We start from the raw sequence: 14,609 nt of genomic DNA, 5'->3' as shown, positions 1-14,609 counted from the left end.
TTATTCATGCATTAAAGAGGTCACTCACCTCTGAATTGCTGTTTGCAAGAATGGACCAAGTTAAAGGCAGAGGGCATGGTCAACGGAGAGGTAGAGGGGCCAATAGAGGAAGAGGGGTTCAGATGTGACATTCTTTCTGCATTGGTCATCTTTGGTCAAATCATTTTAGGACAAAAGAATACACCCATGCTGTGATATGGTTACTTGTCTTTATGGTCATGCTATAATTATAGTATCAACAGATGACCCAGAAATATAAGAGGTTTTACCATGTATGGGTATATTGATAGTTGTAGTTAGTATTTATTGGGCCGTTGTGTAAAGATTTTTTTTATTAGGTAATAAGTTGTATGTTTTGATGGATGTAGTTGATTTTGTGTCATGTATTTAAGTCTTAATGCATTTCGCAAATGAAATGTGTCATTTTGGCCAACTTGTTTCAGTTTGGGGCTGACTGTTAGTTGTTTAGAAAAAGTTATTTCTGTGTGGACACTTCTCAAGCAATCAAGAACAATTAATTTGCTACATTGCTATGTTATTAGAGAAGAACTTTGATATTGTCAATGTGTTGATATTGAGTCTCTCTTTCTCTCCACAGTACTCTGCTCAGCCCAGCATTCTACCCAACCTGAGACTTGGCAGGTGAAAGGCATCGTGGGAAAGTCTCTCTCTTTTCCAGAAAAGGTGTTGAAGTCTGGCACTTTACTTTATGAAGACCTTGGCAATATTGCACACGTGTACCCTGGTAAACAATGTAATACAAACCTTGAGAAGAGATTTGAAAACCGCCTTCACTGGAACAATGTTACTGGATTCTTCACTTTGTCAGACCTACAAATAGACGATTCTGGGATTTACACTGTGGACAATGCAGATGAAGAGATGACACATGCATTTCAGCTGACTGTGTACTGTAAGTGTGTGTGTGCTGTAAATTACTAAATCATTAAAGTGGCAATGAGCAGTAGAAACAATACTAAAGCTGTTGCTTTATTGGTTCGGTAAAAAGCTGAGGGATGTTTCTGGAGAAATGTAACCACTGTCAAATTCATAGACAGAGCTATGGATGCAAGGACTGATCAACCATTATATAACAATTATAGTTGTAACCATGTTTTTAGACTATATATAGTGTTTGCTTACAATTTCTTTGTTTACAAACACTGGAGTAAAACAAGCTGATGGGTTCTCTGACGGGTCTAAGCTCATGAAGCATTTATGAGTTATATTCTTCAGGAATCAATGTGTCCAAATCATGAATGTATAAGTCCAAAAATGTATGTAGCATCTGCTCTTTGACAATTTAAAGATAACTACCATGTCACCAATTCCCATTTATTCATTATTTGTCTTCCAGTTCTGTCCAAACCTCAAGTGACAGTCCATGACAGCAGCTCCTGTAGTGTGTTGTGTTCTGTGGAGAACGGGAGAGATGTGACCTTGTCCTGGTACCGAGGAGAGGAGAAACTCAACCATACCAGCAGTCCTGACCTCAATATCACACTCTCTATACTGCTCAAGGTGGATGAACAGAACAGAGAGTCTTACAGATGTGAGGCTGCCAACCGAGTCAGCAAGGAGAATGCTGTTGTTCCAAATCCCTGTATAGAGAGTGATCCATCCAAGGTGGCAGGTAAAAACATATACAGTAGCAATGTTAAATTGCAGATATCCAGACAATACCAACTTGTATATGAAGCAATAAGTATGGTAGAGCTCATTTTATGAATCCCAATGTTTAAATTAAAATATTGTTTGCTCTCTTTTTACTTTAGATGGTGATGAGAGGACTCAAGGTTGTCTTATTATTGCTGTAATCTGCGTTCTGGTTGCTTCAGGACTTGTTGGACTTGCAATCTATCTTAAGAAGAGGAGAAACGGACACTCACATGCAGGTATTAATCTTGTAGGTGGGTGAGGTCATTCTCCTTGTGCACAACCTTTTTTAATTATCAAGGATCGTGTTTTGGAATAGGTAGGAAATGTTTGCCTGAACAACGGATGCAGGTCAAATGAAGAGGTGTATCTTCCACACTTCCTCTGCTTGGTCAGACAGTTGCATTATTTCAGACCACTTCTCTAAATGTTGAAAATGCAGAAGGCACATACACACAAGCAGACTCTGACAATATTTATAGCTTCTCTGGTGGAAAAAAGAGTCCTTAGTGTTTGTGGAACCTGTCCTTGGGGTGAGCATTTGTGCATATCTGTCAGTTACTCCCACCCACACTGTATGTTTCATTTCCTTTATTTGCCTTCATAGATTCAGCTGAAAGAAAACAAGATGACATTCACTATGCAGAGAACTCACAGTAAACCAGCAGATAACCAGTTTAGTAATAATGCTACAGGCTGATAAACATAGGAGATGAAATACAGCAGCTTTTGTAGCCCTCAAGGCTACAACTGTAGGCTTTAGCTCTGTGCCAGTGAGTTAATGTGGTATTGAGTTGCACAGACCACTTGAGTTTGATAACCGGCCTGATGTCACTGCAACCAGTTTTTCCCATATGAAATGTTTAGGTTGCACAATGAGAAGCCACACTGCATATTGTACATACAGTACCAGTCAAACGTTTGGACACACCTACCCATTCAACCGGCCTCACAACTGCAGACCACATGTAACCATACCAACCAGGACCTCCACATCAGGCTTCTTCACCTGCAGGTCATCTGGGAGGGGTGGGAGGGTTGGGCCTGGCTCCCATATGGGTGGACCTATGCCCTCTCTGGCCTACCCATTGCTGCGCCCTTGCCCAGTCATGAGAAATCCATAGATTGGAGCCTATTGGATTAATTTCAATTGACTGATGTCCTTATATAAACTGTAATTCAGTAAAATCTTTGGAATTGTTGCATGTTTAATTCATATTTTTGTTCAGTATAGTAATGCCTTTGATCTTCCCGTGTCTTTTACAGTATTTGTCAAGTCAGTGGACTTTTAAGCTTGGCTTCTTGGCTCCTCCCACTAGATTTAGGAATGTTCTAGATGTGTTGACTGTTGAGTTACTTAATGCAGAACAATGAGAATAGACAAGAGAGCATCAGACGTGTCTTGTTTCCTTCCTCTGGTACAAAGTATCTAATAACGAAACACATTATTATTTTTCTTTAACTTTCTTGCTACACGTTTTCTTCCCCGCGTCTCTGCCCCTCTTTCCTTGTCCCTCTCAATCCTTCCCTCCCTACCTCTTTCCCTCTCCCTGTCTAGGAGGAGCGAAGAGGTATACCAGAACTGGATCTGCTTAGAGACAACACTAACCTGAACATTAGTTTATTATACACTCCAGTAACATCACATGGCTGCCAGCGAGGATGTTGACACAGCATGAAGGAGAGAGAGAACAGCAAGTTACTGAGAGGGTAACATGATAATTCACATCCAAGAGAAGGTGTTACCTCTTACAGTGGATGTTGAGACAAAATTATAGTAAATATTCATCTGGAAAACTTAATGGAGGCACAGTTGTTACTGGAGGAAATTCCCATTTAACGATTGTGCTGTTATCATTTCAAACTTCCTTTGTTGGTCATTCTCACAGTCTCTTGTTGATTTGGGGGCTTGATGAGATTCACTGATGCAGACAAATTCAATAACTATGCCTAGGGTTATTAGTAGGATGATCCCTCTTTTCAAGTGCCCATTGTCCAAATGTATAGGTTAAAACAAATGGAACCTCTTTTAATACAATTAATTAGTGTACTTACTATACTACTGCTGTGCCAAAGCTTCTTTTCAGTATTGTCTGTTCTGTTGTTTAAATGTAGGTGCCGCCCCTGTATATTTTTTTTATAACTGGTCATTATTTAGCTTGCCAGTGGATAGCAGCTGTGAACATAAAAAGTAGATGTTTGGTGAGAAAAAGCCACCTACTCCTCAGCACAATGGCTATAAGTGTAATGGCTTTCGTTGGTGGAAGGACCAAAATGCAGCGTGGTACGTATCCATAATATCATTTAATCGAGAATGAATACAAAATACAAAAGAACAAGAGAATAAATGAAAACCGAACCAGTAACGATTGGTACTAACACATGAAACAATCACCCACAAAACACAATAGAAAACAGGCTACCTAAATATGGCTCCCAATCAGAGACAACAACTGACACCTGCCTCTGGTTGAGAACCATACTAGGCCAAACACATAGAAATATAACATACAGAACAAAACAAAGAATGCCCACCCCAACTCACGCCCTGACCAAACTAAAATAAAGACATAAAAACGGAACTAAGTTCAGAACGTGACAATTAGGCTACGTTGGAAACCACCAAATTCTGTTGAAACATTTCTGAGTGGTAGATCTTGATTTGCTTTTTGACTCAGAAAGTGATCTTTGGTGACATTTTACTCTTATTGCTTTTCACAAAATGCAGACTTGATTAAGTGTAGTTCAGATCTTGCTTTGACAATAACTGTGTTCATGCAGTTTGAATGTACGGTTCAATGTTTTGTGTGGACCCCAGGAAGAGTTTTGTGCTCTGAGCCAGTGTACACCAATTTGTACTCTGAGTCAGTGTACTGTATATTGTAAGTGTAACTTAAATCATGTGTCAGCAAAATGTTCTCTAACCGTTCTATGCTTTTACATTTGGACTGTGGTCATGCATTATTGTGCCAATTTATGTTTATATAAAAACATGTCTTGTAAATTATTCCATGCCAAATATAATTTTAATCACATTTGGTCAGAAAACATGAGTGCCTCATTTATCATTCTGTGTATTTATGTGATGTATTTTTCTACAAAGTTCAGATTGTGCAATATTGTGACTCCAGTGTTTTGTTACATTTTAACTTCCTGATTCCTGATCTTTAGCATTATGGTCAGTGTGAAGAACTGTCTATGGCTCCTCCTAAAACAGATGTTTCTGCAGCTCACACTGACAACCCCTCCTTCGGTGCACAGTTGTCAGGGTGTTGCACTTTTTCACCAGAAACCAGCATATATGTATAACTAATTAAGTGTATAAAAAAAATACTTTCCCACAATCTCTTTCACCTGCTGAGTTTCAGACTGAGCTGAATGCTGGGCTTCACAGAGTAGATAGCTTCGATATCTCAGTATCAACACACTTGTCACAAAGTAGAGTATATATTATATACGTAAGCTACACCATTTAGAGTCTGTTTTTTCCAGTTAACCTTTCACGAGTATCAATCCCGGATCCGGGAGCACCCCCCACCCCCCACACACTGATTAGCATAGCTAGCATAGCTTCACAAGTAGATAGTAGCATCTAAATATCATTAAATCACAAGTCCAAGACACCAGATGAAAGATACAGATCTTGTGAATAAAGCCACCATTTCAGATTTTTAAAATGTTTTACAGGGAAGACAAAATATGTAAATCTATTAGCTAAACATGTTAGCAAAATACACCACTATTCTAACTCCATCAGTTTCTTACTCCTTCAGGTGCTATCACCAATTCGGCTCAACTAAGATATTGATAGCCAATAACCTATAAAAAAAACCATCAGATGACAGTCTGATAACATATTCATGGTATAGGATAGTTTTTGTTAGAAAAAAGTGCATATTTCAGGTAGAAATCACAGTTTACAATTGCACCGACCATCACAAATCGACTAGAATTACTAGATAGAGCAACGTGTATGACCAATTTACTCATCATAAAACATTTCATAAAAATAGACAAAGCATAGCAATGGAAAGACCCAGTTCTTGTGATTTCAGACCATATTTCAGATTTTCTAAGCGTTTTTCAGCGAAAACACAATAAATCGATAAGTTAGCATACTACATGTGCAAACGTTACCAGAGCATCGATTCCAGCCAAAGAGCGCTATAACGTAATCACCGCCAAAAGATATTAATTTTTTCACTAACCTTCTCAGAATTCTTCCGATGACACTCCTGTAACATCATTTTACAACATACATATACAGTTTGTTCGAAAAGGTGCATATTTAGCCATACAAAACCGTGGTTACACAATAAAAATACTAGGAAATCAAGCCTCAATATGTCTGACGTCATCTATCAGAGTGATCTAGTTTAATTGAAAGCTAATCATATACTTGACTAAAAAATACAGGGTTGACAGGAATCGAAAGACAAATTAGTTCTTAATGCAACCGCTGATTTACATTTTTAAAATTATCCTTACTTTTCAATACAGGGTTCGCCAAGTGAAGCTATACCAAACAAAATGGCGAAATATGCGTTTAAAATATTTCGACAGAACAACAATTTATCATATTAAATATTGCTTACTTTGAGCTGTTCTTCCATCATATTCTTGGGCAATGTATCCTTTCTATGTTATAAACGTCTTTTGGTCGATAGATGTCCTCTGTCCTTCGAAATATCCACTAACGATCGAACGGGACCCCAAAACGTGTCCAAAGTTTCAGAGTGCACAACAAAGAAATTCCTCAAAATCGCACTAAACGGATATAAATTGCTATAAAACGGTTTAAATTAACTACCTTATGATGTTTCTAAGTCCTATATCGAATTAAATTACAGACGGATACATTTCAAGTTGATAACCGAGCCTGTGAAAATGGCGTCCGGAGGTCCCATCCTGCGTAAGGGCGAGCGTCGAAAGGGGGGCTACTCTCACTCCTTGGTCTTTTATAACCTCTGAGAGCTACCTAGAAGGCCCATTCCACTTCTCATTGGTTACTGACATCCAGGGGAAGGCGGGTGCAGTTCGTGTCGTTCCATAGGATAGACAGAGACCTTAAAAACTGATCTGAAACCAGAGCTTCGCTCTCAGACCTTTCACTGTCTGTCATGGATTTCGCTGTAGAAAGAGTTCTGGGTCACCCACAGACATCATTTCAACGTTGTATGAAACTAGAAGGTGTTTTCTATCCAATAGAATTAATAATATGCATATTGTACGAGCAAGAATTGAGTACTAGGCAGTTTAATTTGGAGACGACAAAATGCTAATTCGGAACAGCACCCCCTGTAGTCGCAAGAAGTTTTTAAGACCCCCAAAAACGGCAGTCTTGTTTTGCTCATGCTGCAACACTTGTCATGAAACTAACTACAACATTTTCACCCATCTCACTTGTCTGCCCATGATCTATTTAATAAAGCACATGACCTGTTCCTCAACCACACGTCTTTCACTCTACCATCTGGCTACGTGACAGATAGACACTGACCACGTAATCACAGGAAACCACCAACATTTTCTGTTTAGAGTGGAGCAGTCTAACTAACATTTAACATGCCTACTTGGGATGAAACTCATGAATGAAAATCTGATCGGTATTACATTTGAATATATTGGTTGGGCACATCCTCTATAGAAAGTTACATCATCATAGAAGGAATTGTCCTCAAACTTCATTGAAATGGGAAACACAAACAAGTCTATACTGTTTGTGTATTAGTGTGAGAAAAGTAATTGGAGAGAAGGAAAGTCATCTTTCAGAGGAAAATACCCTTTAATTAACTCAGATCAATTCTAACGAGAGATGAATCAGTTAACAATCACAGACACTGTAAATGTGGAGTTTATAATCATTGTTCCACATGTCTTGTGAATCAAAACAACCAATCAAGTGTTGGCATACTCTGTAGTTATGGACTCAATGGAAAGACGTTTGGTATTTTACTTAAATCTTTTCACCTCCAATAATTAGTATTGATTATAAAGACAGAAGGTTACTTAAGAAAAATAAATTGGAGGGAGGTTGGTTGCGGAGGATGGGTAGGGTGTATATCGCGACCGTCTAGCAATCCAAAGCTTGTGTGTTTAAGTTGCATCAGGGTAAATTGTAGCATTTTCTCTTACCCTTCCCCTAACCATTATTCTAACCTTATCCCAATTCATCTAAATCAAATCAAATCAAATGTTATTTGTCACATACACATGGTTAGCAGATGTTAATGTGAGTGTAGCGAAATGCTTGTGCTTCTAGTTCTGACAATGCAGTAATAACCAACGAGTAATCTAACCTAACAATTCCACAACAACTACCTTATACACACAAGTGTAAAGGGATAAAGAATATGTACATAAAGATATATGAATAAGTGATGGTACAGAACAGCATAGGCAAGATGCAGTAGATGGTATAGAGTACAGTATATACATATACATTATATTAAGTGGCATTGTTTAAAGTGGCTAGTGATACATTTTTGATAAATTCCCATCAATTTCCATTATTAAAGTGAGCTGGAGTTGAGTCAGTATGTTGGCAGCAGCCACTCAATGTTAATGGTTTCTGTTTAACAGTCTGATGGCCTTGAGATAGAAGCTGTTTTTCAGTCTCTCGGTCCCTGCTTTGATGCACCTGTACTGACCTCGCCTTCTGGATGATAGCGGAGTGAACAGGCAGTGGCTCGGGTGGTTGTTGTCCTTGATGATCTTTATGGCCTTCATTTGACATCGGGTGGTGTAGGTATCCTGGAGGGCAGGTAGTTTGCCCCCAGTGATGCGTTGTGCAGACCTCACTACCCTCTGGAGAGCCTTCCGGTTGTGGGCGGAGCAGTTGCCGTACCAGGCTGTGATACAGCCCGACAGGATGCTTTCAATTGTGCATCTGTAGAAGTTTGTGAGGGTTTTTGGTGACAAGCCGAATTTCTTCAGCCTCCTGAGGTTGAAGAGGCGCTGCTGTGCCTTCTTCACAACGCTGTCTGTGTGGGTGGACATATTCAGTTTGTCCGTGATGTGTCCGCCGTAGGAACTTAAAACTTACTACCCTCTCCACTACTGTCCCGTCGATGTGGATAGGGGGGTGCTCCCTCTGCTGTTTCCTGAAGTCCACAATCATCTCCTTTGTTTTGTTGATGTTGAGTGTGAGGTTATTTTCCTGACACCACACTCCGAGGGCCCTCACCTCCTCCCTGTAGGCCGTCTCGTCGTTGTTGGTAATCAAGCCTACCACTGTAGTGTCGTCCGCAAACTTGATGATTGAGTTGGAGGCGTGCATGGCCACGCAGTCGTGGGTGAACAGGGAGTACAGGAGAGGGCTCAGAACGCACCCTTGTGGGGCCCCAGTGTTGAGGATCAGCGGGGTGGAGATGTTGTTACCTACCCTCACCACCTGGGGGCGGCCCGTCAGGAAGTCCAGTGCACAGGGCATGGTCGAGACCCAGGGTCTCGAGCTTGATGATGAGTTTGGAGGGTACTATGGTGTTAAATGCTGAGCTGATAATAGTCGATGAACAGCATTCTCATCTAACCTTTCACATAAATTATCCTTACCTTTGTCATTACTTTTCCTAACCGCTAACGTGAATTCTCCACATAATTCTCATTTGTTGTTACAACACAACAAGCAACCTGGTCTCAGAGAAAGACGTATAATACTATACAGTGCATTCTGAAAGTATTCAGATATTTTAAAATTGATTAAAATATATGTTTTCCTCATCAATCTACAAACAATAACCCATAATGACTAAGTGAAAACACATTTTTGGACATTTAAATTCCTTATTTAAATAAGTATTCAGACCTTTTGCTATGAGACTCAATATTGAGCTCAGGTGCTTCCTGTTTTCCATTGATCATCCTTCAGATGTTTCTACAACGTGATTGAAGTCCACCTGTGGTAAATTCAATTGATTGGACATGATTTGGAAAAGCACACACCTGTCTATAAAAGGTCTCACACTTGACAGTGCATGTCAGAACAGAAACCAAGCCATGAGGTCGAAATAATTATCTGCAGAGCTCAGAGACAGGATTATGTTGAGGCACAGATCAGGGAAAGGGTACCAAAACATTTCTGCAACATTGAAGGTCCCCAAGAACACAGGGCCCTCTCTCATTCTTTATTGGAAGAAGTTTGGAATCTCCAAGACTCTTCCTAGGGTTGGCTGATCAGCCAAACTGAGCAATTGGGGAAGAAGGGCCTTGGTCGGGGAGGTGACCAAGAACCTGAGGTCACTCCGACAGAGCTCCAGAATTCCTTTGTGGAGATGGGAGAAACTTCCGGAAGGGCAACCATCTATGCAGCACTACACCAATCAGGCCTTTATGGCAGAGTGGCCAGACAGAAGCCACTCCTCAGTAAAAGGCACATGAGAACCCACTTGGAGTTTTCCAAAAGTCACCTGAAGGACTCTCAGACCATCAGAAACAAGATCAAACTCTTTGGCCTGAATGCCAAGCATCCCATCTGGAGGAAACCTGGCACCAACCCTACCATGAAGCATGGTTGTGGCAGCATCATGATGTGGGGATGTTTTTCAGCGGAAGAGACTGAGAGACTAGTCAGGATTGAGGGAAAGATGAACGGAACAAAGTACAGAGGGATCCTTGATGAAAACCTGCTCCTGAGTGCTCCAGACCTCAGACTGGGGAAAAGATTCACCTTCCAACCGGACAACGAGCACACAGCCAAGACAACGAAGGAGTGTCTTTGGTACAAGTCTCTGACTGTCCTTGAGTGACCCAGCCAGAGCCCGGACTTGAACCCGATCGAACATCTCTGGAGAGATCTGAAAATAGCTGTGCAGTGACGCTCCCCATTCAGCTTGACAGAGCTTAAGAGGATCTGCAGAAGAAATGGGAGAAACTCCCCAAATACAGGTGTGCCAAGCTTGTAGCATCATAACCAAGAAGACTCGGGGCTTTTATCACTGCCAAAGGTGCTTCAACAAAGTACTGAGTAAAGGGTCTGAATACTTGTGATATTTCATTTTTTTACATTTACAAAAATGTCTAAACTTATTTTTGCTTTGTCATTGTGGGGTATTGTTTGTAGATATATTTTTTTGAATAAATTCTTAATAAGGCTGTAACATAACAAAATGTGGAAAAAGTCAAGGGGTCTGAATACTTTCCGAATGCACTGTACATCCTCCAAAATGTATGATAAGTTACATCATCCGATTCAGAGGAACTATGATAGCTTCCTCTATTTCGTGTGATAATGTACACACGCTATTCCATTCATAATGTACCCAAACAGAAAGTAATATATCATACTAAATGGTGGGGAACATAAAATCAGCAAAAAAAGAAACGTCCTCTCACTGTCAACTGCGTCAACTGTCAACTGCTGTAAATATTTGTATGTACATAACAAGATTCAACAACTGAGACATAAACTGAACAAGTCCCACAGACATGTGACTAACAGAAATGGGATAACGTGTCCCTGATCAAAGGGAGGGTCAAAATCAAAAGTAACAGTCAGTATCTGGTATGGCCACCAGCTGCATTAAGTACTGCAGTGCATCTCCTCTTCATGGACTACACCAGATTTGCCAATTCTTGCTGTGAGATGTTACCCCACTCTTCCGCCAAGGCACCTGCAAGTTACCAGACATTTCTGGGGGGAATGACCCTAGCCCTCACCCTCCGATCCAACAGGTCCCAGACGTGCTATATGGCTCTTCACTGGCCATGGCAGAACACTGACATTCCTGTCTTGCAGGAAATCACGCACAGAACGAGCAGTATGGCTGGTAGAATTGTCATGCTAGAGGGTAATGTCAGGATGAGCCTGCAGGAAGGGCACCACATGAGGGATGAGGATGTCTTCCCTGTAACGCACAGCATTGAAATTGCCTGCAATGACAACAAGCTCAGTCTGATAATGCTGTGACTCATTACCCCAGACCATGACAGACCCTCCACCTCCAAATCGATCCCGCTCCAGAGTACAGGGCTCGGTGTAATGCTCATTTCTTCGACGATAAACATGAATCTGACCATTTCCCCTGGTGAGACAAAACCGCGACTCGTCAGTGAAGAGCACTTTTTGCCAGTCCTGTCTGGTCCAGCGACGGTGGGTTTGTGCACATAGGCGACGTTGTTGCCGGTGATGTCTGGTGAGGACCTGCCTTTACAACAGGCCTACAAGCCCTCAGTCCAGCCTCTCTCAGCCTATTGCGGACAGTCTGAGCACTGATGGAGGGATTGTGCATTCCTGGTGTAACTCGGGAAGTTGTTGTTGCCATCCTGTACCCGTCAAGCAGGTGTGATGTTCAGATGTACCGATCCTGTGCAGGTGTTGTTACACGTGGTCTGCCACTGCGAGGACTATCAGCTGTCCGTCCTGTCTCCCTGTAGTGCTGTCTTAGGCGTCTCACAGTACGGACATTGCAATTTATTGCCCTGGCCACATCTGCAGTACTCATGCCTCCTTGCAGCATGCATGTTCACAAAGATGAGCAGGGACCCTGGGCATCTTTCTTTTGGTGTTTTTCAGAGTCAGTAGAAAGGCCTCTTTAGTGTCCTAAGTTTTCATAACTGTGACCTTAATTGCCTACCGCCTGTAAGCTGTTAGTGTCTTCATGACCGTTCTACAGGTGCATGTTCATTAATTGTTTATGGTTCGTTGAACAAGCATGGGAAACAGTGTTTAAACCCTTTACAATGAAGATCTGTGAAGTTATTTGGATTTTTACAAATCATCTTTGAAAGACAGGGTCCTGAAAAAGGGACGTTTATTTTTTGCTGAGTTTATTTATATAGTAGTCTTACGAATTCCCCTGAGGCCATGTTAGAGATATTGTGCAGACCACAACCTGTAATAGCTTTCTTCTCCCATGAAAAAGCTCTATTTACTACCCTATTTAACTCTCTCTTTATTTTTCTCGTGCAGTGATGCAAATAAAGGACATAGTTTCAAAACAACAAACCAACAGTAGGAAACATCAATGATGTAATGAAATGAATTCCCCTATCGGGACTACCCCAATCAAAAAAGCATCCACATCGTAGGACTATGCAATGTCCTTTCATTTTAATTACATTATTAGGACATACAGGATTACACTTAAGGTTTAGGCGTAGCGGTAAAATAGGCTACTGGTATGTTCAGTACAAATTGTTCCTTTAACATAATTCCCACCATGTTAGGCTGCAACCAATAAACCAAATGCACATAATTTAAGTAAAAAAAGGTCAACCTAGGCCTACATACCGACAAGACATACCAGCCTCAATTTAAGTTTAGCTCTCCATGTCCTAACGGTTAGGACCTTACAGGTGCATGTGAGACTTGATCTCACCACCAACCTAACCTCTTACTCCCTCTGGAGGTAGGGAGAGAACATTACAACTCCATTTACAGCTGGTTAGCTGCCAGTCCTGTCACTAAACAGACCTTCACTGTCAACATCACTACACCCTGTGAAGATGGAGACCTTGGAGATGAAGAAGGTAAGATAGATCATTATCCTTTATTGCCATCAGCTCTGAGCTCAATACACTATTGTTAAAAAAAAATTAAGACGAGGGCTTAATAGACTTGTTGTATTGGCACTCCCGAGTGGCGCAGCTGTCTAAGACACAGCATCTCAGTGCAAAAGGCATCACTGCAGTATCTGGTTTGAATACAGGCTGCATCACATCCGGCTGTGACTGAGAGTCCCATAGGGCAGCGCACAATTGACCCAGTGTCGGCCGGTGTAAGCCGTTATTGTAAATAAGAATTTGTTCTTAAATGACTTGCCAAGTTAAATAAAGGTTACTTTTTTATAATTAATTTGCGATTAACCTGAGATTAGATTGGAGAACATTTTGAATTTCACTGTGAACTTATACAATTATATACTTGCGCTTGTGGACCCCAGGAAGAATATCTGCTGATTCTTCAACAGCTAATGGGGATCTGAATAAAATAAAATCAAAACTGTTTGCAGTTTGCATAACCTTGTATGCTTCTGTGTTCTATTTATGTGAGGTACACTATGTATGTAATGTATTGTATTTGTTTTTCACCCACACAAAGATGAGAGGCATGGATGAACATACTCTTATCCCAGCAGCAGCCTTTGTGGTGTACTCAGAAATCGTTGCAGTGTTCTCCAAAAGACAATTTTAAAACCGTCCCTGCACTCCTGCGGTGTCTACAGACATCCCCCAAATCAGGGTTTGTCGTCTAGGTTTGGCCCTGGGCCAAATTGTGTCGGAGCCAAAAGTCGTCGGGCCAGAACATAAGTTGTAATATAATATTAGCACAATTCATTGGCCTACACTACAATTTGAACAACATTTTTAACACATCTGATTAGTACATAATGAATCCATAAATATGCTCACAAAATCACATCTCTATTCAATACTATTTTTGTCTATTTCTCTGTGCGTTAATTGGTGGGAAAAACAGGTCTATATAGTCTACTGTAGGCTACAATTCTTTGTTATACGTCAACATTTGTTCAGAACAATTAGTTTGATAGCAAGAGAAAAGTATCAAAAGAAAGGTGGATAATAAAAATCGAAGTTTCAGGGAAGATTGTACAGAGATAGGTTCATCTTTCCATATTTTCCAAATCCCGAGCCAATGTGTCTTATTTGCAATGAAAATATCCCTGTTTGCAAATAATTCAATCTCAGACGTCATTGAAAATCCAAGCATATAACTTTCAAAGTGTCCTTCCCGCCCCAGACAGAGGCCGGAGCAGAAACATTGAAGCGTTTATAACTGCAAGCTACACACAAGGCTTTTTTGGCGGACATATTAAGTCACTTAAATGGGTTTAATCTGCAGTTTTTACTAGGAATCTTGAGTTGTTCGATTTGGACTTGTCATCTGGAAGGCTGCTGCATTTCAGCACACTGAAGAAACGACAGGAAGAGGGACCAGTCCGCAGCATTGTCACAGAGGTGATGGAAGATTTCACCAAGCAGCTGAGGGACAA

At 40.9% G+C, this 14,609-nt stretch overlaps 1 protein-coding gene across 1 annotated transcript in view; it reads left to right on the top strand.

Annotated features, from left to right (window-relative positions):
• Nucleotides 1-4,141, top strand: part of LOC120051962 (leucine-rich repeats and immunoglobulin-like domains protein 1) — a 28,932-nt gene extending 24,791 nt beyond the window's left edge. Inside the window, exons 2-5 of the mRNA XM_038998841.1 lie at nt 599-913; nt 1,358-1,633; nt 1,776-1,895; nt 3,215-4,141. Coding sequence (XP_038854769.1) covers nt 599-913; nt 1,358-1,633; nt 1,776-1,895; nt 3,215-3,252 — 749 coding nt within the window. The 3' untranslated portion in view covers nt 3,253-4,141. The remainder of the gene's footprint in view (nt 1-598; nt 914-1,357; nt 1,634-1,775; nt 1,896-3,214) is intronic.
• The last annotated feature ends 10,468 nt before the right edge of the window (nt 4,142-14,609 follow it).

This window comes from Salvelinus namaycush, chromosome 8, assembly GCF_016432855.1.
Source record: "Salvelinus namaycush isolate Seneca chromosome 8, SaNama_1.0, whole genome shotgun sequence".
Lineage (NCBI taxonomy): Eukaryota > Metazoa > Chordata > Actinopteri > Salmoniformes > Salmonidae > Salvelinus > Salvelinus namaycush.
Note: the sequence above shows the minus strand (reverse complement) of the source record. Positions and strands in the feature narration are given on the sequence as shown.